The 23,122-nt window shown below is 40.4% G+C and overlaps 1 protein-coding gene across 6 annotated transcripts in view; it reads left to right on the forward strand.

Moving 5' to 3' along the window:
• Positions 1-23,122, forward strand: part of thsd7ba (thrombospondin, type I, domain containing 7Ba) — a 277,286-nt gene that overhangs the window by 116,037 nt on the left and 138,127 nt on the right. For all 6 annotated transcript variants that reach the window (XM_058392433.1, XM_058392434.1, XM_058392435.1 and 3 more), the window contains 4 exons: positions 2,247-3,483; positions 13,729-13,977; positions 14,375-14,544; positions 16,630-16,782. In XM_058392433.1, coding sequence (XP_058248416.1) covers positions 2,247-3,483; positions 13,729-13,977; positions 14,375-14,544; positions 16,630-16,782 — 1,809 coding nt within the window. The remainder of the gene's footprint in view (positions 1-2,246; positions 3,484-13,728; positions 13,978-14,374; positions 14,545-16,629; positions 16,783-23,122) is intronic.

Genomic DNA, 23,122 nt, shown 5'->3' on the forward strand with positions numbered 1-23,122 from the left:
CATTCATTAGAAAAGAAACACATAAATGATTATTTTTTTTTCCATTCACATGAAGCGTCCCACTGTGAATGAGGTATTGTTGCTATAGAAACGCTAAGGCATTGGAGCGAGAGCATTAACATAAAGCTGCGATCTGGAGCGGCTCTGTTTACATCCAACAAGAGATGAAATATTCAGAAACTCGTGCTCCATATTGAAGATATTTAAATACCTGTGTGTAGTTCAGTAGTTCAGTCGTCTGCAGGGTTGCCAGATATTTATTTTTTTGTTCAATTACCTGATATTCAAGATGTTTTAATCACCAACACTGGCCTTTAAAACCAGAATGAAATAAAATGAAGGATGAAATTTTATTCTCTAAAATCATTAAGCTTTAGGAAACAGAGTTCCAGAGATCGATGAGTCCGTACTGAGAGACTGAATAACAACATCCACCTGAAAAATCTGAAAAATCAGATTCATGCATTAAAGTTACAATTAAAAAAATATATACAAATGATTTGTTTTTCATGCTTCTGTTTCATACTACAGATGAATAAACTGATTTATCCAAAAAAAAGTATAAAACATTCCTGAGCTTAAAACTTTAACTTTAAGAAAGTTTTAAAAAATCTTTTATCATCTGTGGTTGTGGTTTTAGTTTGAAGACGATCTTGCGGCTCCACTGGCTCTTTCTCAGAAAATAAAAACTCTGTGTTGATGAATGTAATCCAGGTGTTTCCACTGAATCCAGGTGTTCCACCTGTTTTACATAATTCTTCTGGATTCTGCCGAGAAGCTCAGAACAGGGAATTATACAGCTGTGTGTGTGTGTGTGTGTGTGTGTGTGCTGATGAACAGCTGCTCTGGCGTCACTGTGTGGACGAGCTGATCGTGTTGTTGTTACAGAAAAGGCATGGATTTAATGATATAATTCACAGCAGGATGGCTTTAAACCACATGCTCCACATGCACATGATAAATAATCTTCATTTGCTCGAGCTTCCATCCGTCTTCCTCTTCCTCTTGAATCAGCTGCTTCTCTTCAGGAGTGTTTAAACTTTAATGTGTAGACATGAGAAAAAAAAAAACCTTCAAGATTTATTCCATTATTAAATCAGATTTTAATATTTTTATTTTAAGATATTTAAACCAAATATTTTATCTCATTTTAGCTGTAGTTTATTATTTTAACCATTTAAAACTGAGAAAGAAATAAAATTAATTTTAGCCTTTAAAGCTGTATTTTTTTTTTGTTACTTATTTCAGCATTACTTTTTTACTTGGTTATTGAACATTTTTAATTAATAGACTGTATTTATTTACATTTCTTCCTGTTGCCTATGATCACTATGATTCTATTAGCTCATCCTCATGAGGTTGTACTGGAGTTTTAGCATGTACAGTTAGCGATATTAGCCGTGTTTATCTGATTACTCGATCCTCAGAGGAGTGGTCGACATTACAGATGTTTATTTCAACCCGGTTCCTCAGGAACGTTTAGTCCCAAGCCTTATTTTCTTCCCCGAGCCGCAGACTGAACAGGAAGCAGTAAATAAGTGCAGATGTGACATTCAGCATCTTTAATGTCACACACTTGTGGCTTGAGTGACAGATGACCGTAATTAAGCTTTGATGGCTGAACATACGAGTCAACTACCATTCATTCCAACAAAAACTGCACTTTAATACCCGCTGAGCGCCGCGCTCTTATTACAGCCGTTCACAGCGGCCTCCCTAATGCCTTTACCTTTACCTTTTCATTTGCTTGATAAGCGGCGTGACCTTTGCAGACAGACAGCACGACGAGGAGCGCTGTTCACCTTCATCGCTCTGTCAATGAGCCGAGAACGCTCTGTGCTTCGGCACAAATGTTTTTGGAGAAATGCTTGAACTTTTGCAGGCTGTCAATCAAAAAAAGGAGGCGGAGTAATAAACAAGAGCTAGACTGCAGTACAAATAAACAGCTAGAAAGGCTTCTGGATGATGTTTACGACTGATAAACGCACAGAGTGTGCCTGATTTACTGCATTTAGGGTAAAGGGGGTAAAGGGGATAAAGGGGTGGGGTGTGTACTGGTCATTTTTTGCCAAACATTTATTTGCAATAAAATGAAAAATCTGTAACCAATTATTTCTTTCTTTGTCTCCAAGATTCTAGAGATGGCACGTTATTACCATGATGAAAGATACTAATTTTGTAGGAGGTTATAAAATGTGTGTGTGTTGAATAGTAAGAGTAATAGTTGTCTGTTTGTGTCTGTGCAGGTCAGTGGGGTCGTTGTAAAGGAGAGGAATGTGGCTCAAGTGGTGTTCAGTCCCGCAGTGTGTGGTGTGTTCACTCAGATGGCTGGAACACACACCACTCCAACTGCCAGCACTCTGTCAAGCCTGACACTCAGAGGCCCTGCTTCAAGGTGTGTGAGTGGCACCAGGACCTGTTCGAGTGGGACGTGTCCGAGTGGAGTTCCTGCTCTCTCACTTTGAACTCTAATGACGTGAAGACGCGACCTCTGGCATCCGAGTGCGTCACGGCCCAACACGGTATTCAGAGACGTTCGGTTCGCTGCGTCCGTGTGCTCAACGGGACGTCCGTGTCCGATCGTATCTGCGAGTTCTTCTCTCCTCGGCCGCCTCTGGAACAGGCGTGTCTGATCCCATGCCCTCTGGACTGTGTGGTGTCTGATTTCTCCTCGTGGTCACACTGTAGCGGGATGTGCGGGGTCGGATTGAGGCACCGGACGCGCCACGTTCTCGCAGCTCCTGCGTATGGTGGAGCCGGATGCCCCGATCTGAGCGAAACGCAGCTGTGTGAACACCAGCTGCCATGTCCGATAGGTGAGGACAGGAATCTGTACAGCCTGAAGGTAGGGGCATGGAGCGAGTGTAGACTTCCACAGCAGAAAGACCTGGTGATGAATGGAAGGACGACCCTGGATTTTGGTGTTAAGGAGAAGAATATGGTGAAAAGACATGTTCGAGGTGGCCGATACCAACAAGCACACTATACACATCAACACCATAGATATCATGATCATCAAGATCAATTTCAACACATTTCTCAAGACCAAACCCAACAAATCCCTCAACAAGGCCAACAGCAACACTACCAAACCCCAAATGAACAACAGCACCTCCAAGACCAAAACCATCTTCAACTTCAAGAGCAAAACTATCCACAAAATCAACATCACCTACTTCAGAATCAAAACCAGCAAGATCAGGAACTTTATCCAGACCAAACACAACAAATCAAGCAAAAACCCCAACACCAGCTTCATCAAGACCACGACCAGGTTCATCAACACCAGTTCACCAACAACCACCAACTCCATCATAACCAGACCTACCGACACCATAACCTTTCACAAAACCACCTTCCCCAACTCCACCATCAACCCCAGCAGCAGCTCTATGAGGTCTCCAGGTGGTGGGATGTGGAGATCGGCTACCAGACGCGGCAGGTTCGCTGCATGGCCAGTGATGGGAAGAACTCGGTGCTGAGGTAAGCCTTCTGCTAAAGCGTGACTGTATTAATCCACGTTCAGCCAGTTACATGTTAAACATAATGAGAGCAGGATGAAGCGGGGAACGTCTTCACTAAAGCTTAATCCAGATTATTGAGAAGGAAAGTGTGTATCTGAAGATTCTGACTTGAAAAGATGTGTAAAAGAGCAGGATTTAGGGAGAGGACCTCGATAATCGCATTTACGACCCTGTACTAGTCAAGGTGATGAACAAGAGAAAGAGAGAGAGAGAGAGAGAGAGAGAAAGAGAGAGAGAGAGAGAGAGAGAGAGGGAGAATTTCAGGGGGCAGTGAAATACATTATTTTTAAAAACAACTATTAGCTATAGCAGTGTTATCACTGCTAACATGCTAGCAATCCTGCTTAATTCAATGCTAACTAGTGTGGCTAACTATGGTATAAAAACAAGTCCAGTATAGTGATGTGTTGTTCATGATCGATTCGTTCATTTTGAATGAATCCTTTTTCTGACTCAACAACGAGTCATCTCAGAGAGCGATTCGTTCATTTTGTATTGACCACGCATGCGCAACATCCTATAGATTCTGTACGGGAAACATGATTCATCTCCCGAGTCGTTCGTTCATCACGTGACGGCCTCATAGCCTTTCGCTATGCAGTCTGTACCGGAAACAGAAATGATTCGTTCATCGAGTCATTCGTTCGTTCATCACATGACCACTTCCTGCATGGGTATCTTACAGTCAATGTAATGTTGTATAATACTTAGGAATTATCATAAAATTACCAAAAGACACGTGCAATGAACATTTTCTGAAAAATAAAAAAGTTCTGTTCTTGTTTGTTCCTGTCAGTCTGGTTTTAGCCTTGGCTAATTTATAGTTTTGTTTTATTCTAAATGTGTTCAACTGTGGGTAAGTAGATGTGTCGAGGTCACTGCTTATTAACACGTAACACTGTAATTATATTCTGCTGAAATGAACAAAATGACTCAATAAAAGGTCAGTTCATTTTACTGAACGAGATTCAAAGATCCGAGTCAGTAAAATGATCCGAACTTCCCTTCACTGATCCAGTAGTCTAAGTGCATAAATCCAGACATGCTGCTTTTCATTGCCATTATCTAAAATAAGGAGAACATTGTATATGAATTTTTCTTTCATCTTCAGTCATTACTGTGTTTTCTAGGCTGAAGATTCCACACTGTTTAAAGACAAAACCAATTCAGCAAACTGAAACTTACACAATCTTCCTCTCTTTCTCTAGAAATCTGATTATATTAAACATAAACAAAAGCAAAAGCTAACGATTAAATTGACCCAAAGTTCGAGTTAATGTATTTTATTGAATGAATTTATGGTTGAATTATGGATCGTTTATTACGTTAGCAAGCAGCTTGTGTACACGCGGTGTTGCTGAGGTGATATAATGTGTGCTGAAAACATAGTGGTGTAAATTATGATGAAAATTGAGGCTATAAACGTTACTGATTAGCTTGGTTAGCCTCAATGGTGGTGCAGGAAAGGGGCATTGTGTAGGTTTAATGTTCAGCTCTTCGCTTTCGCATGTGATGTTTATTAGCTTGTTTAGATAAAACGAGTTTGAAAGTGAAGCTGCTGTCACAGCCTTTTTTCCGCTTCGCTTTTTTCTATAGCTTTTGCTCAAATTAGGGATAATGATGGCTCCAGGCGAAGCAGACACAGAGTCTTACTTTACAAATGGTTCCTCTGAGAACTATCGACTTGTGCCCTGGTCTTTCATGTCATGAGCTTTCCTCTCCATTTCCTGTTCTGAGCTGTGAATTAATCATATACTGATTACAGGCACACATACTATCCATTACATTGTTAGCTAACAATCTGGTGTCTACAGTGGGATGTGTGTGTGTGTGTGTGTCTGTTTGATTTAGGAGTAAAAACAGATTTGTCTCTGACACTGAAAGACAAAGGGAAGAAAGGAACAGCCTGAGCGTGAGAGATCATCACGTGTCGGCTGATAACAGCCAGACTTTATAGCTTATTTAACAAGCTGATGAGAATCTTATGGGCATTGTTCTGGTTGTTTTGGAGAGTAGTTCAAACATCTGAGTCTTTTATTCAAGAATCTATTATTTAACAGGGAAGCAGCGCTGTGAGAAATGCATCTGATAGAAACAGAAAGCTACCCAGGCTTCCTGCTGCTTTTATTCTTTCTCACATGGAGATGTGGTGCTACTCTTGCTGTGGTTTATTTAGTGATATAGATAACTGTAGCTCACTGGTTAAGACCTTAGCATGACGGATCGTAAGGTTGAGAGTTTAAATCCCAGAGCCACCAAGCTGCCACTGCTGGGCCTTTGAGCAAATCCCTTAACCCTCACCTGCTCAGATGTGTAAATGAGATAAATGTAAGTCTGGATAATGGTGTCTGCAACATGCCATAAATGTCTAATCAATAAAATGTCTAATGTTTTAAATTTATTCAACAATGCAATTCAATTCAATTCAATTTATTTGTATAGCACCTTTTACAATGGACTTTGTCTCAAAGCAGCTTTATGAAAGAAGAGAAACAGAGAAAGGAGAGGAAAGAAAATAAATAAATAACTAAAAATAAACATCAATTATTAAATTAAATTATTAAATTATTTTATCCCTATTTTATTTTATCCCTAATGAGCAAGCCTGTGGTAACAGTGTTGAGGAAAAACTCCATGAGATGATATTAGGAAGAAACCTTGAGAGAAACCAGACTCAGAAGGGAACCCATCCTCATTTAGGTGACACTGGACAGTAAATAATGTAACTGATTAATGTCCTTTCTACAACAGCAATCAATGGCCCATGAGGAACTATTAGGTCAGTGTAGATTCTGCTATGACATGTTTGGATTGCTGATGTCTTCACGTCATCATTCTGTCACCAAACTGTGTCTCTGATGGCAAGTGACCTCATTGTTAATAATATAAAGACTGATGGTCCAGATATACTCCTCAACCTTTGGGTTATGAGGCAGGACTTCAACCAGTCAGAAAGTCTAATAGTGAAGCATGAAAACTTTTTTGTAATCGTTTTGTACCTGACTCTGGTAAATGAAAAACTGGGAATTGTTGTACAGGAGGGTTGACAGGTGAAAGTCCTTCAGGTTGGTTCCATGATTATATCCTGTCTCCTCTTTCTTTAACTGATATACAAGGTGCAAAGCTAGAATTACTGAGGTAAGTGGCCTGAGTGTAACACTGATAAAAAAGAAATTCAAGAAACAGAACACAGGTTTGTTATCATTTCTGTCTGCCAGCTGCTTATTTCTTTACTCGCTAACATTTTCTGAAATCTATAAGTGAAATCAAACTGAAAGATTCGAAGAGATAAAGCATGAACCCACCATGTGATAATATATTCATTTTGACTCCACCCCTTTTTTTCAACTCCAGGTTACTCGCCCCTCTGACTTACAGGAAGCAGCTGTTACAGTTATCTAATATCTGTAAAGCAGACATGTCTGGCACCTAAGAGTCTAGTGGTTAAAACCTACAAGAATAGATATTTTTACTACTCATCAACCTCTGGATGGATTGAGACCTTGTTGGTGTGAAGGGGCTTGTAGATTTTGGTAATCCTTAGAGATCTGAATGTAGCCTTTGTGACCACCCAAGTAACTCGGTCATGTTCAGCCCAAACTGGGAATGTGGATTTATCTTGTTGGCTCACCACCTGCAGGATAAAGAGTGAAGGTCAGGTGCAGTACCAGGCATGTGAGGGACTGCGACTAGGGACTAATCTGAAACTGGACTAGGAAGCACAAATGTCAAATCAAATGTTTTGATTAGATGTGGTCTCTCTGCCCCTCAAACAGTTCCCACAGGGGCTAGACCTCAGTTGGAATTCTCAGTTTCCCATGAGAGCTTGAGGGTTTAACATCTATTAATCTGTCTCCATCCATCCAGCCATCCATCCATCCATTTTTGTACTTCCTGTCTTACACAGAAAACCTAGAGCCTATTTTTAGGAAAATTATTTAAAATGTACAAGTATACAATCTTATAACATCATAATGCCACTACAAAATGGATCAGTATAAAAGTTAATACAGGAAATAAACATTATTTATTTTTAAACAAACTGTGTAGATTTAGTGCTTGTTAAGGTGTTTAGTAAAGAGGTAGATCTTTAGAATACAGCCAGGAGAAGTCTGTTCTACCTCCTGGTTACAGAAGAATTAAGTGTCATCAGCATAGCAGTCATATAGAAACACATGTGATGCTGTGATTGGAGTAGTGGTGGCACAAGTAGTCAAGGTTCTAGGTTGTTGATCAGAAGATCAGGGTCGCCATCACCCCTCAACCAGGGGCACTGCATCATGGCTGACCCTGCACTCTGACCCCAACCCTCCAAGGATGGGATAAGCATAGAAAGAACTTCACTGTGCAGTAATGTATATGTGACAAACAAAGGCTACTTACTTAAACTCACTGTGAGAGCAGGTACTCAGGGAAAATAAAAAATGGCCGACTTCCTGTGTTCTTTACTTGCTCCCACCTTCCAACAACATGCCAATGTGGGGGATTGGCTGCACTAAATCACTTTCAAGAAAGGTTCATCTCATCTTGTGAATGCCTTTCTTGTGCCTTGTGGGACTCTGGGTCTGGTCGAAACATGCTTGTGGCTCAAAGGGAACATAATAGTAACCTTGGTTTGATGAGTAACTGCAGATAGGTCAATTTTTCACTTTGTAGGCAAGCATGAGATATGAACAGCTAGAGGAAGCAGGTGAAGGGAGCAGAATGATGTGATGGTGTGAGAGAACCTGGGAAGATTGAACATGAGTCATGGTGCTGCATTTTGGATGAGCTGCAGGGTCAGATGGTGCACAGGGGAAGACCTGCCAAGATGGAGGGATTACACCTGAGTGGTCTATGTGGAAAGGAATAGTACGCTGCTTCTAATGTGCTAATGAAGAAATCTGGATGAGTGAGTCAGGGTAGCAGCATGAGCAGAAAATGAGATCTGGTTGTCCAGAATCACATCAAGGCTTTGTGTGTTGTCAGAGAGTTTTTCCAGTACGATGATGACATGGCCATGCATCTCCAGGGATGTACAGCAGCTCTGTTTTGACAGGATTTAGTTTCAGCTGCCATCTATGACAAGATGTCTGCCAGATCTGCTGATATCCTAGAAGAAACGTGAGTCTCTGAGGGAGGAAAAGCGAGGATGAGTTGAGTGTCATCAGCATACTGTAGCAGTGCTATGGAACCACGTGATGTGATGTGATGTGATGTGATGTAATATGATAGTATAGGGTTCTCTTCCTCTCAAGAACATGCCAGAACATGGTGGATTGGCTACACCAAGTGTGTGAATGAGGGTGGTGCTCTGTGCTGTGCCCAGTGTTCCGGGGAAAGGCTCTGAATCCACCATAATCCTTACAAGAATAAAGTGCTTACAGAAGATGAGTGATGAGTGAGTATTCGGAATGATACCCTGTCTGCAGCGCGGCACAGATAGCACGAGCATGGCTACCAGTACATTTGGGACACTCCAAAATGACGTGACAAAATGATAAACCCTCAATATAGCGAGTCTTACTCATAACCCACACCTCAGGCAAGGCCAGAAACCGTCACCTACACACCTGAGGCAAAGTAATTAGCAAGAGACAAACAGAAACATGCTAATACAGCACAGAGCTAGCAGAGCTAACCAAGCTGAATCCATGAAGCTTACAGAGAATAAATAAATCAGGACGGAAAACTCCACACACTCGGAATAATGAATCAGTTCCCAAGAAAAAGGCAGAACTGTACGAGGTGAAATGGCATGTTGTGTGTGTGTGTGTGTGTGTGTTTGGCTTTTAACACAGTTTTGTTCTGTGACACATCACATAGTGCAATAAAAGTGTCAGGTTTAATCCACACTGGAACATCATTTACACAATACAGTATTTACATATTCCATTTGTGAATCTTACACACTAGTGTGAGCGCAATGACATCATCTGACCTGAATATAGACTTTACACCTGAGTTCATCCTGCATCGGACTAATCAAATACATTATAATTACAATGAACAATTACACACACACACACACACACACACACACATCTTTTCTAACTTTTTTCTTTCTTTCTGTCTTTCTGTTTGTCTGTCAAGCTAATATCTTTTTGCCAGTCTTTCTGAATCTGTCTGTCTGTCTAGCTGTCTGTCCACCTGTCTGTTTGCCTGTCTGTCTTTGTTCGCCTGTCCGTCTGGTTGTCTTTTTGCTTGTCCATATGTCTGTCTGCCTGTCTGTATATCTATTTGTCTGTCTGTCTGTTTGCCAGTCCATCTGTCTGTCTGTCTTTTTGTTTGCCTTTCTCTCTGCCTGTCTGTCTGTCTGTCTGTCTGTCTGACCCCACAACTCCACAGCTTCATCCCAGATTTAAATGTGAATCATTTCCTCATGTTGTTGTAATAAAGTGGTCAGTTCTGAACTCACACCACGGTTCTATTTAAATAGAAATAACCAGAAGCTCAACAACTGAAAACTTCGAAACCCCGGTCTGAGCGACGGACTCTGACTCGTTTAACTTATTCATTCATTCATGTTTTTTTAGAGATATGTAACTCTTTAACTCTGTAGTCTTCTGTGAGAAACTTTGAGAAGAGGAGTGGTGTATAATCGAGTTAAAACACGCACACACACACACAAACACACACACACAAACACACACACAAACACACACACACAAACACACACACAAACACACACACACACACACAAACACACATACACACACACAAACACACACACACAAACACACAAACACACACACACACACAAACACGCTAATGTATCCACAGCTAATAGCTGAAAGTGTTTTCTTATTAACTCCACATCACGCTCATCTCATCTCATCTCATCTCATTCTCCACTTTATCGTCATTTACGTTCTCTTAATAAACTCAGATGTGTTTCTTCAAACCAGCAGAAGCTCAATTTTCTGATTAGCGTCACGTAACTCTCACTGCGACTGTTAGACACCAATAAAGTGCAGGTTCATGGTGTGATTTGTTATTTAAAACTCCAGCAGTGATGCTGATGTAATGTAGAATATCAAACTATACTTTGATGAAGGGAATGAAACAGAATTAATTGCGACAGAAGTGAAAGTGGTGAAGAGATGTTCTGATAAAAAACCTTCACTTCATCACTCTTACGGCTCTGAGACCATCAGGAGAATCTGATTTGAGGAAAATCTATAAAAAAAAAACCATTATAAACACTTTTTTTCTATTTACTCAGAGGCTAAATAATGGACCTCCTCCTGTTCTTGTCGTGTCCGTGTTGATGATTGCGTGTCTTTGTCATGTTCCACTCCACAGTGGAGGTTAATATGAAGCTCATATGAAAGTAGAAACTCAGGACTTTAGGAATTTGGCGTGTTTCAGAAGGATTTCTGTTTTTAGCCTACTCAGGGTGATATAGACCCTTTTTCTGTTAGTAAACAATGTGGCGTTTTGTTGTGGGAGGAGCTTAGGTGGAGGCAGAAAGATTTGCCCACTTTATAAGTGGTAGTATACAATGACTGGTCATGGATGGACGATGTGACAGGATGACCTCTGGGTTGAGTGACCTGACATCTACAACTATCTGATAGAAAAATCCAGAGCTTCTGGTAACTGTAGAAAGGGAGATGAGACAGTTTCCTGCAGTTTGTTTAGTCCCTGGTCGTTAGCTACCAGTTAGCTAACTTACACGCTAAAAAGTTAGCATTGTTCACCAGTTTCTGATGAAGTGGGCCTACGTTAGACGTACGTAATACATACATGTAATCGAGCCATAAACCACACCAACCAACAACAACAGTCTGTTTAACCTTATCTGATATGAAGTGTCCACTGCGAACGCCAGCATTATTGATGACCGTTTCTGTCCAGTTCGCTCATTTATTGAGTTTGACCACAGCTGTTGTGGGTTTTTTTGTCCACCAGTGGCAGCAGGTATGCCATAAAACTTCAAATCTGAGCCCCATCAATTCTGTCACACAACAACACAAGATGACATTTGCACTCGTGTAGCTGGACTCTGTACTGGTTTGTATTGGCCACCTCCAGTTTTCCCTTTGCTTTGCGTCCAGCTAGCGCTGTGATGTAATCGTGACATCGGCACAAAAAGGGTCTATTCATAGAAAAGTACCAGGTTTGTTTGTTTTTTCCACACAAATGTTTGTATCTTTAAAGTAAATGTTGATCTCAAACCCATTGCTGTTCTCTGAGATGTTCTCCGAGTGAAAGCAGCTGAAATTTCATCTTCAACCAGTAAAATTCTGTGTAAGGTTCTCCAACAGAGGGAAAAACACACGTCTAAAACACACTGAAAGCCGACAGACTCATTTTATATCAGACTCACGACTGACCAGAACATCATTCAGGTCATTTGTTTACACTGACTGAAAACGTCCCATAAACCTGTTTAAAACCAGTGGACAGGTGAAAGGGTTAATGATATTATTTCCTTTGAATTACAGTGTCATGTCCAGCATCCTGGATTTAGGTAAAAAATTATACATTAATATCAAATATCAACATTTCCTTCTGAAAATTAATAATAATAATAATAATAATAATAATAATAATAATAATAATAATAATAATAATAATAATTACAATAATAATAAATAACAAGCAAATAAATAATAAAACAAACACATAAACAAACAAACAAACAAACAAATAAATAAATAAGCCAAATTAAAAAAAATAATAATATAAAAAATTCATTTTATTAACCTTTATTTATTTATTTATTTATTTATTTATTTATTTATTTATTTATTTATACATTTGTTTGTTTGTTTGTTTGTTTGGACATGCCCTAACATTTCCCCTAATTTTAGTTACTTCCATCATATTAAAGCCAAAAGTTTATTACACTGCATTCAGCACACACTCTGCTATAGAACAGGTGAGTGTGTGTGAGTGTGTGTGAGTGTGTGTGAGTGTGTGTGAGTGTGTGTGTGTGAGTGTGTGTGTGTGTGTGTGTGTGTGTGTGTGTGTGAGATTCATTTCCTTTGATGTTGAATCTGTATGCTGAAGGATCTGGAGCTGGTCAGTGGTGATACAGTGAACTGAGTTTAAAAGGAAGAAGCTCTGCTGTTGCTGTGTTTCCTGCGGAAGCTGCGAGCCGCCATCTTGGTTTCTCGTCACTTGCTGAACTCGGAGTTAAAGGAGGCGGAGTTAGAGTTAGCGTACTTCCTGCTTCAAACCCTCGCCTGTTTCTTGATCAGTGAAACTCCGGTTTTGTGTCTGACTTCCTGTGTTCCGACATCCAATAAACACCAAGCCAAGGTTAGCGTCCTGCCTCTGCGTTACAGATGCAAACATCTGGATTCACGGCTGTTCTGTTCCAAGCATCCAGATGTGTGAGTTTAATGTGAGTTTGATCATTTCAGTCCAGACGAACACCATGCCTGATTTTTATTAAGGATTTATTTGAACAGAGGAAGAGATTGTAGATCGAGTCATAAACATCCCTCCTGATTCCTCCTGACTCTCTGGTTCCAGCCTCACACCTCCGTCTTTGTGCTCCATCTACAATCGTGTCTCTGCATCTCATCTCCATCCGTCACTCACCCCTTCACTCTCTCTTCTGATCTCTATTCATCCAAATGTCAGACAGCACAGACTTCCTGTCATCCTGTTGTTTTCTTCCTCTGAGTCTCGTCACGCTCTTTTCTCTCCTTTATTTTCTCCATGCTCTACACGTACAGCCCATTCTCACCGCCGCTGAACTTTAGTTATCGCTGTGTTCTTTATCATCGTAGCGTAGCCGCGCGTCTCCATGTGTTTAACAACCTCTCCTCTCAGCAGTACACCGGGCGTTACTTCTATAATAATTCTACAGTAGAATAAAGTAAAGGAATAAATATCACAGGCTTGAGTTCAGAGTCGGTCATGTCTGTGTGGGGAAACTTCCTCAAGTTTAAAGTCGAGGTATATTCTTTCTTTCTTTCTTTCTTTCTTTCTTTCTTTCTTTCCTTTTGTTTGTTTGTTTCTTTCTTTCTTTCTTGATAATGTTTGGCAGCAAATAAAAATAGATTTAAATAAACAAAGAAATGAATAAAAACTGATTTTTGAAAGTTGATTTTTGTGATCTATTTGCAAATCTTTTCACAAAGTATTTTTTTTGCTTTTAATTTGTACAAATTGAAAATCTTATACTTATGTTTTATTTTCTGAAGCAAAAACAGAATTTTGAAATTTAATCTAATTATAATCATCTGCGCTCTGATTCTTGCTGCAGTTTGTGTTCTGGAGACGACGCCCCTGCCTCGTCCCGCCCCTGCCTCATGCTCAGAGACTGCCACACCTCCGACTGGTCATCCTGGAGCTCGTGCTCAAAGACCTGCCAATCATCTGATCTGTCTCCTGGTTATCGCGTGAGGAGGCGGAGCGTGATGCAGCCCAGCACAGGGAGAGGGGCAGAATGCCCCGCCCTCCAGGAGAAAGAGGCCTGCAATATTATTGGGGATTTACTACCCAAGTGCCCCAGGTGCATACACACACACAGACATTCACACACACACACACATATACATTCACACACATACACACACAGACATTCACACATACACACACACATACATTCACACACACATACACACACATTCACACACACACTCAGGGACATACACAGACACATATGTGTATGTATATGTATATACTGTATATGTGTGTGTGTGTTTTATTGCTCTCTGTCTCACACTGCCTCTTATTAGCGCTACTTATTAATTACCCAGAATGCTGAGTGCTGCTCACACCTAACTGTATGAATAATATAGCTTTAGTTTCAGCAGAAACACACACACACACACACACACAAAGCAGCCTGAGCTAGAAGAATGACGTTTGTGATATTTCATCAGGTGTGTGTGTGTGTGTGTGTGTAGGTACGAGTGGAGGAGTACAGACTGGAGTGTGTGTCGTATCACGCCTCTCCTCAGCCTGCAGGAGAAGAAAGTGGTGAACATCAGCGCTATGTGTGGAGGAGGAGTACAGAGCCGAGAGACGTACTGCGTTCAGGTTCAGGACGAGACGACACCGAGACACGGCAGAGACGGTACACACACACATACACACACACACACAGACGCACACACAAACACACACACACACACGTGTGGAAGTCCAGCCCACATCCTTTCAGCTCCTTCTCCCTCCACAGATCAATAACATTTCTGATTTTCTCTGTAAATCTCTCAACACGACCTGCAAGCAGCCGCCTGAGGAGGAGCGCTGGAGCTGCACGTCTCTCCCATCTGATCATACTTTAATCTGTTTTAAACTGGTGTGAGGCGCAGGAAATCAAATCACACTCGCTTTATTAGCTCTGACTTATAAGCACACAGGCTGCCGTCAGCGCTCTGGGCTCCTGCAGAAAGATCTGAGACTCGGATTTAAAACCAGATTAAAAAAACAAGGCTTTTTATTTATATAATCCTAACCGACGTTAAAACTGTAAGAGATATAAAAGAGGAATTTTCAAAACCTGGATTGTTTCCGAGTCTGCAGTGGGAGTGAACTGAACCCCGGTGTGTTCTCGGCCTCGGTTCTGTAGTCCAGAGAGAACTCAGTGGGTCTGAGAGAGCCTGAGAGAAGCTGAAGCTGTCTCTCCTGAGTTGTAAAGTGAATTGATTCAGAATCAACTCACTGCAGGAAGTGAATCAAATGCTTGCTTTTATCCAGAGAAATACACTACTTCATTGTGAACAGTGTCCTGCGGAACCGGATGTTGAATGTCACTCAACTCCAGGCACATTTAAGGGAGGTGAGAAGAACCCAAGTGTCACGTCAGACCATTCGAAACCGTTTACATCAATGTGGTCTGCGTGCTAGACGACCTGCAAGAGTACCTGACCACACCACCAGACGCAGGCGTCGGGCCAGGGAGCATTTATGCTGGACGTGGGACCGGTGGGCCTCAGTGCTGTTCTCTGATGAAAGTCGATTCACGTTGAGCAGAAACGATGGCCGCCAACGATGTTGGAGACGTCAAGGAGAGCGCTATGCTTCAGCCACTGTTGTGGTGGTGTTACAGTCTGGGCAGGTGTGTCCACTCAATACAGAACTGCCCTACATCTTGTGAATGGTACAGTGACAAACCAATACTACCTGAATAACATCATTAATCCAGTCATTGTGCCCCTGCATGAACAACACAGGCCTAATTTCATCTTCATGGACGACAATGCTCCAGCTCATCGAGGTCGCATCATTAGGGAACGGCTGCTGGAGGCTGGGGTACCTCAAATGGAGTGACCTGCACTTTCTCCAGACCCGAATCCCATAGAAAACCTCTGGGATCAGCCGAGTCGCCGTATAGAGGCTCGTAACCCTGCACCCCAGAACCTCAATGACCTGAGGGCCGCCCTTCAAGAAGAGTGGAATGCCATGCCTCAGCAGACAATAAGTCGACTTGTGAACAGCATGAGACGTCGTGGTCAAGCTGTAATTGATGGTCAAGGGCACATGACAGATTATTGAGACATTGAGATTTTTTGTTGTGGTATACCCTCCACTGTTGTTGGATTTTGTTTCAATAAATTGTTTGAGATGAGGAAATCACCATTGCAGCTTCTACTTAAATGTCCTACTTTCATGATATAATATCACTGTAGTGTGAACTTTTTACCTTTTCCATAAATTTCACCCAAAAGCCAAATATCCTTAACTTTTTGTGAGTAGTGTAGTTTAATAAATCTGCATTCCATTTTAAAAATTTGTTTAATTACATCTGGTTGTGAAAAAAACTAAACATCAAAGAAAAAGCTCAAGAATCAATTATTCTCTGATTCGGAATCAAAGTACTGAACTACTGAATCTTGGAACCTGAGACAATTTCTTATAACTTAACAAAAACAAAATGGCGGAGATCAGAGCAGGTCAGCTCGGATATCATCCTTTGTGGTGTTTATTACACGTCAGAAGTTCATGTCTAAAATTTATACTCTTGTCCTAATATGTTATCGTTTCAATATTAACAGCTGATTGGGGAGAAATCTACCATGCAAATGAGCTGTTACTATAGAAACAAGTGTTGGTGTTGGTGTACTGGAGAACCGGAGATGTTCTGCAGGTTCTCTTTTCCCTTTTCATTCATTCTCTCATTCTCTCTCTCTCTCTCTCTCTCTCTCTCTCTCTGCAGTCTCTCGGCCGGTCAGTGTGAGTCTGTGTGAGGAAACACACATCCCCTCGTCTGTCCGGTCCTGCTCTCTGCCCTGCTCTCGGTCATGTCTGCTGTCCTCCTGGTCTTCATGGGGTTCCTGCCTGCCTGAAGACTGCAACCAGGGGAGGAGAGGTATCTATCTCTACAATTTATCCACCCAGGCATCCATCCATCTATCAACATTTACCAAGGCTTCATTTGTTCATCCAGCCATCATACCATCCATCCATCCATTTATTCATCCATCCATCCATCCATTTATCCATCCATCCATCCATCCATTCATCCATCCATTTAAAAAGTCATTCCTCCATTCATCTATCCAAAGATCTGTTCTTGCTCTTACTGTATACCATCTCCTCTATCTATCTATCTATCTATCTATCTATCTATCTATCTATCTATCTATCTATCTATCTATCTATCTATCTATCTATCTACCTATCTATCTATCTATCTATCTATCTATCTATCTGTAATACTCATACAGCTATGAGGCATTTCTACACACTGGTTGGTTAAGTAACGATCATAAACACAAGGCTGAGCTCTGACATGTTTTTAAATAAATAATGAAAGACTGTTGGAGGAGTGAAAAGAATAAATTGCTGGTTTGAATGTTGACTGACAAAAACAGTAAAAGGATGTTCTGCCAGACTCACGTTAACTCTTCTACTTCTGTTTTTATTTTTTTGTTTTGTTTTGTTTTGTTTTGTTTAAAAAGAACATTCAGATAATTTGCACTGATTCCCAAATCTGCAGGTCTGACTAGAAACTTTTCAGTGGTACGAGATCGGTTCATTGGTTAGCATTAACATGTTCCTTCAAAGGACCTGGAATCTGTTGGGAACAAATGAATCTTGATTTAAAGAGCAAGTTGCAAAAATGATTGAGAAGAGTGGAATGGAATCCTTGGATGAAATTGGTATTTTCTAGAATAAAAAACAAACAGAAATATGAACAGAAGATATATCGGGCTGTTGTGTTGGTTTGCTGCATTCACACCTACTTTTAAAAATCTACAAGTTAACCAAAAAGTAATAAGTTTCCATTCGGGTATCTAACTGCAACTAGTTTTTTGACAAGTTTATCCAGTTATCCCCAGGAGGATGATTTCCAGCTCTGAGATCGGACTGGTGTCACCTCTGGAAGAACGAGAAGGTTTTTTTTTGTGGGACTGTAAAGTTGCTCTTGGCTAAGTGTAGAACATGACACTGAGGAGTTCAGTGGTGGTGACAGCAAGCTGAAATCTTGTAGCACACTACAGCGAGGGGCAAAAAATCTCCTCATGTATCTCTATGGCAGGAGTAATGGCCTGGAGATGTGAAGAGACTGGAGCACAGAAATAAGGTGGATAGTTGGCCTAGTTAGCTCTACAGCAGGAGAAAATCTGTGAACTTTGAAAGCTTTCACACCCGACTGTATTGACGTTTATGACCTTAATGTTCGTTAGTGAGCCGAGCGAGAGCAATGATGTGATGCTCGGTCCCACGTTTCAGAAATCTAATCAACAAGGCTGAGAAGTAGGCGCTAACGTGATAAAGTATGGATAGCTCGAATAAGAACATTCCAAATGTAGCGCATAAAAATATTTCTTGATTAAAATGTCTGATGTTTTCTTATGAACTTTACTCTGGATATATGAAGAAGCGAGAGAGTTCGCCTACATGACTGTCGTTTAGCATAATTAACTGACGAGCAACACTTTTTCAGCACAACTTCCAGCTTCTTATTTCCATAGGTTTTTATGGTGTCCCTCAAGGCTCAGTTTTGAGTCCCTTTCTGTTTATCAGTTATTCTTTTTTATAGTTTTTTTTTCCAAGCCTTACAAAAAGTCAGGATGTTCTGTAAGTCAGGCTGTAAATGTGAAGAGTAGCTTGTTTAACGCTAACATTGTAGAAGATTAGGATTAAAGGTGCTGCTCAGCAGGAAGTGATTAGGGTTTTAAGATATTGTTGTGTGGTAACAGTTCCATTAGCTAGACTGTGATCTGCAGTTCTGCTTGATGAAACCTGAGAAGCAAATATAAAGTCATCATCCTGATAAAAATAAATCCGCCATGGAGACTGAATCGCTGACGTGACCGTGATCTGAGTTTCCATTCATTTGATCAGCCTTTTAATTTTTTATAGTTTCCTCATTTTTTAAAAGTAAAATTAATGCATAAAATGCACAGAATTAATTTTACAATCATAACAATTTTCACTTTTTTATCATCATATTAAGACAGATATTTATACTAAGGTATCAGTCACATGACACACTGTGCTTTGAAAATAGCCTTTAAGCTCCTGTCCTTATTTGTGGTTACCTTTAGGGCAGAAATTCTATCCATCCATCTGTTTTCTCTAGCGGCCTCTCCTCCACAGGGTCACAGGGAGCCTCAGATCTCAGGGGACTCCAGATTTCAAGATTGAACCTGCAGTGAGATGAAAAGCCGGCCACTGCTCTCTAGACTGTGTGTGTAAATAAATAAATTGAAAATAGAAGGAATAAGAAGTGATAGAAGGTGATGTGTGATGGGTTACATGTTACATGCAGTTCAGAATGTGGAAAAATTAAAGGATAGAAAGTGATGTACTCAATATGTAAAAACAGTAAAGTGCACAATGATGGTGAAGTAAATCAGAGTTTATGGAGGAGATTATAAACTCTGATTGCTTCCTCCTGAGCCTCTCAGATCTAGCTGTCATACTACAGAAGAAGAAGAAGAAGAAGAAGAAGAAGAAGAAGAAGAAGAAGAAGAAGAAGAAGAAGAATTTATTATCACCACACATACATTACAGCACTGTGGAATTCTTTTCTTTGTGTATCCCACCTGAGGAATTCGGGGTCAGAGCACAGGGGCAGCTATGATACAGCACCCATGGAGCAGAGAGGGTTAACCCTTAGGAGTCTGCAGGTGTTTTGGGGCCCTGAAGAAGTTCTGACATGTCCTGACATTTGTGTATTTTTTGGTTACTTATAAACATATAAATGGCTAAAGTCTGATTACACTGTATTCAGCACAAACTGCACTACAATAATATGTGAGCAGCATGTATGTACAAGTTTGTGTACTGGAGAAAATAACAGTTATGTGTGATTATTGAAAACAACAAAAAAATAAGTCACTGAAATAAGACCACAAAACACATTCATAACATTTGTGTACAAGACTTTTGTGACCTGGATCTTGTAGCCTGGTGTTTTTACTTCGAAATGATGTGACACTCATCCTGCTCACTTATTCAAAGAAAACAATACATTCATTTAAATTTTCTAAGACACTTTTTGTTTAGAAAGGCCATATGTGAGGAGGTGTGAATGATCATGAATAATGCTGTAATTCACACCAGAGAACACAAAGACCCACATAATGAGCTGCATAATTACCCCTTTCAGTCAGGTATGAGACTGAGGAAAGTGCTACAAGAAAATAATCTGAGGACAAAAACATATTTCTTTGTTTGTAGTTTATTTTGAATAACTCAAGATTCACTTGCAAGAATCCCAGGAACAGTTCAAGATAAATAAAAAGTGTAAAAACAGACATTCAGGGTAAAATGGTGCAAACAAAATCAGTGTAGGATAAAACTGTCCAAAAACATACATGCAGGGTAAAACTGTAACAGCAAGCCGGTGTCCGGGGGCGTGGCCTTGTATGTAGATTACCCAGACTGTTTTCCCTGTGAATATCGTGTGGGCGTGTCCTGCCTCAGGTCATTATCAGATAATGAAGTGTGACAGAAATTCTGTGCCTCTCCTTGGTTTCACACGGATTACATAAACTGAGAATGTTTGTTTTCGATGTGACTTCATCATTTAAAATTAGACCCTTTAAGCTTTCTATAGATATATTTCTCGTGTGTGTGTGTGCAGTATTCGCGGAGTTTCAGTTCATGTTAGTGACGCGTTTCAAAAATATTTTCTCAGAGACTGAGACGGCTGAAAGCGCACCCTGTTTATTTTCTTTATTTTCCAAAAGCACAACATTTTGTGGATATTGTGAGTGTACATAAATAAAAGTAGACCCTTTACAGATTCAAATGATGTACTACACTTATGTGTATGATCAAAAATGACGGAGCATTTTAAGTTCTTTTCACGGTCACCAGAAAAAAATGCAAGGGTTTGCCGACTCCTAAGGGTTAAGGGCCTTGCTCAGGGGCCCAACAGTGGAGCTTTGTGCTGCTGGAGCTTGAACCCTGATCCTCTGATCAACAACCCAGAGCCCTAAGTTGAAGACCACCAATGCTCCTGCACTGGGAATGTGTCCTAGCTGCTTTATTGCACTAAATATAAGAGTTGGAGAAGTTGGAGAAGTTGTATATTGTATTGTATATGTAATGAACTTTATTACCATGTTATACCAACTGCTGCAGCAGTGCAGTTAAAGAATCAGAACTAGCTGTGATTAGGGATTGATAAAATACCTGGAGATACAGTAAGTGTGTGATTAGTAGCAGTTTCAGTTTAATGGAATTCGGGTATAAACCGTCATTTATCTGTTATCCAGATTGACATACAAAACATGCAAATTCCTTAAAAACACTTTCTTTTCTTTTCTTTTTCTGACTCCCAGTTTCCTCAGCCGCAGGGAGAGTAACCTATTTACTCAACATGTGGCCCTTTTCTAGTCTTATTTTAGCACCGTCTTTTATCTTGATTCCCTCCGAGCTTTTTATATTCTTCAAAGCTTAGCTTCACTGAACCCACAGCCTACACACACACACACACACACACAGGGCACATTGAGAGATGTAACCATTAATACAGCTTGTCCATTTGGTTCAGCTGCTTTGTTCACGTCTCCACCATGTTTTTGATTTTTTTTTCTCTCTCTCAGCTCGGGTCCTCGGGTGAATAGAGGTGTGTATGCTCTGAAAAGCAGGATCTCTTTGGCAGTAATGAGTGCAGGAATGATAAAGAGAAGGACAGGGGAAGTGATGTGTGACTGTCGTCTCTCCGCTGCTCTATCCTCTGAATAAATTTGATAGCAGTGCTGCATTTTTTAATTATACATGTCTGTAGCCATGCGCTTATTTTCTCCAGTATTCCAGGTCCTCACATTGATCTTGATGCCTGAGGTGCTCTGTGTGTGTGTGTGTGTGTGTGTGTGTGTGTATGTGTATGTGTGTGTGTGTCCTCAGGCAGGACTGCTTGTAGGAAAGGTGTGTATAAGTATGAGTAGACAAATGTTTATGTAGGTCAATTGATTTGTATGGTGTGTGTGTGTGTGTGTGTGTGTGTTAACAAATTAAATAGAAATTGAAGGTATTTCATTCCTACAAAATGTATAAACCATTCACAGCCAACAATATCTCACTTATACACAGAGACATACTAAGATTTTATTTTAAATAATTTTTTTGTTTTTTAAATTAAATATAATTTTTTGTGTGACCTTGTCAGTCCATATCACGGTCACTCAAATTAATAGAAGCGACAAAAGAACCTGCTTTTTGTCTTCACAGAACATCTCACCCCATGGAATATTGTACTTCTGATACAGAGGTGAATGTGTTCCAGGATTTCATTGACACATTTTTTTTAATAAACTCCAATGATAGAAAAGGATGTTCCATGCATGAAAAAGAATCAAAATGTGAGAATAATTTCAAGGTTAAACTCCAGGGAAATGCCTAAATGCAGTTTTGCTCAGGTTCTGAATTATTTATCTGAGTCGTGAACACGGGGGTGACGTGAAGGACACTTCTTCAGATGTCCTAAAATACTTTTCCTGTATAGACACGTGTGTAAATGTAGCAGTGAAACAAAAAAGATCAGCTTAAAGCTATAATGGAAATCACCATGTAATCCAATTTAACTGAACATTTTTCTGCTGGTTTTCCACTGTTAACCTCACCGGAGGTTTAGTAATGAAATAAGAGGTTTAATCAGTTAATGCATGCCTCTAAATGATTTAAAAGAAAAGAGAGAGAGAAAAAAAAAGAAATATATATAAACTAACCAGGCATAACATTATGACCACCTGCCTAATATTGTGTTAGTCCTCCTTTTTGCTGCCAAAACAGCCCTGGCCCGTCCTGCACTGTGTATTCTGACCCCTTTCTATCAGAACCAGCATTAACTTCTTCAGCAGTTTGATCAACAGTAGCTCGTCTGTTGGATCGGATCACACGGTCCAGCCTTCTCTCCCCACGTGCATCAATGACCGTTGACCACCCATGACCCTGTCACCGGTTCACCACTGTTCCTTCCTAGGACCTTCCAAGAGCTGCAGTTTTGGAGATGCTCTGATCCAGTGGTCTAGCCATCACAATTTGGCCCTTTTGGTCAAACTCACTCAAATCCTTACACTTGTCCATTTTTCCTGCTTCTAAAATCAACTTTAATGACAAAATGTTCACTTGCTGCCTAATATATCCCACCCACTAACAGGGGCCATGATGAGGAGATACTCAGTCTTATTCACTTCACCTCTCACTGCTCACAGTGTTATAGCTGATCAGTGTATATATATCCGTAT

This window comes from Hemibagrus wyckioides, linkage group LG06 (genome assembly GCF_019097595.1).
Source record: "Hemibagrus wyckioides isolate EC202008001 linkage group LG06, SWU_Hwy_1.0, whole genome shotgun sequence".
Taxonomy (NCBI): domain Eukaryota; kingdom Metazoa; phylum Chordata; class Actinopteri; order Siluriformes; family Bagridae; genus Hemibagrus; species Hemibagrus wyckioides.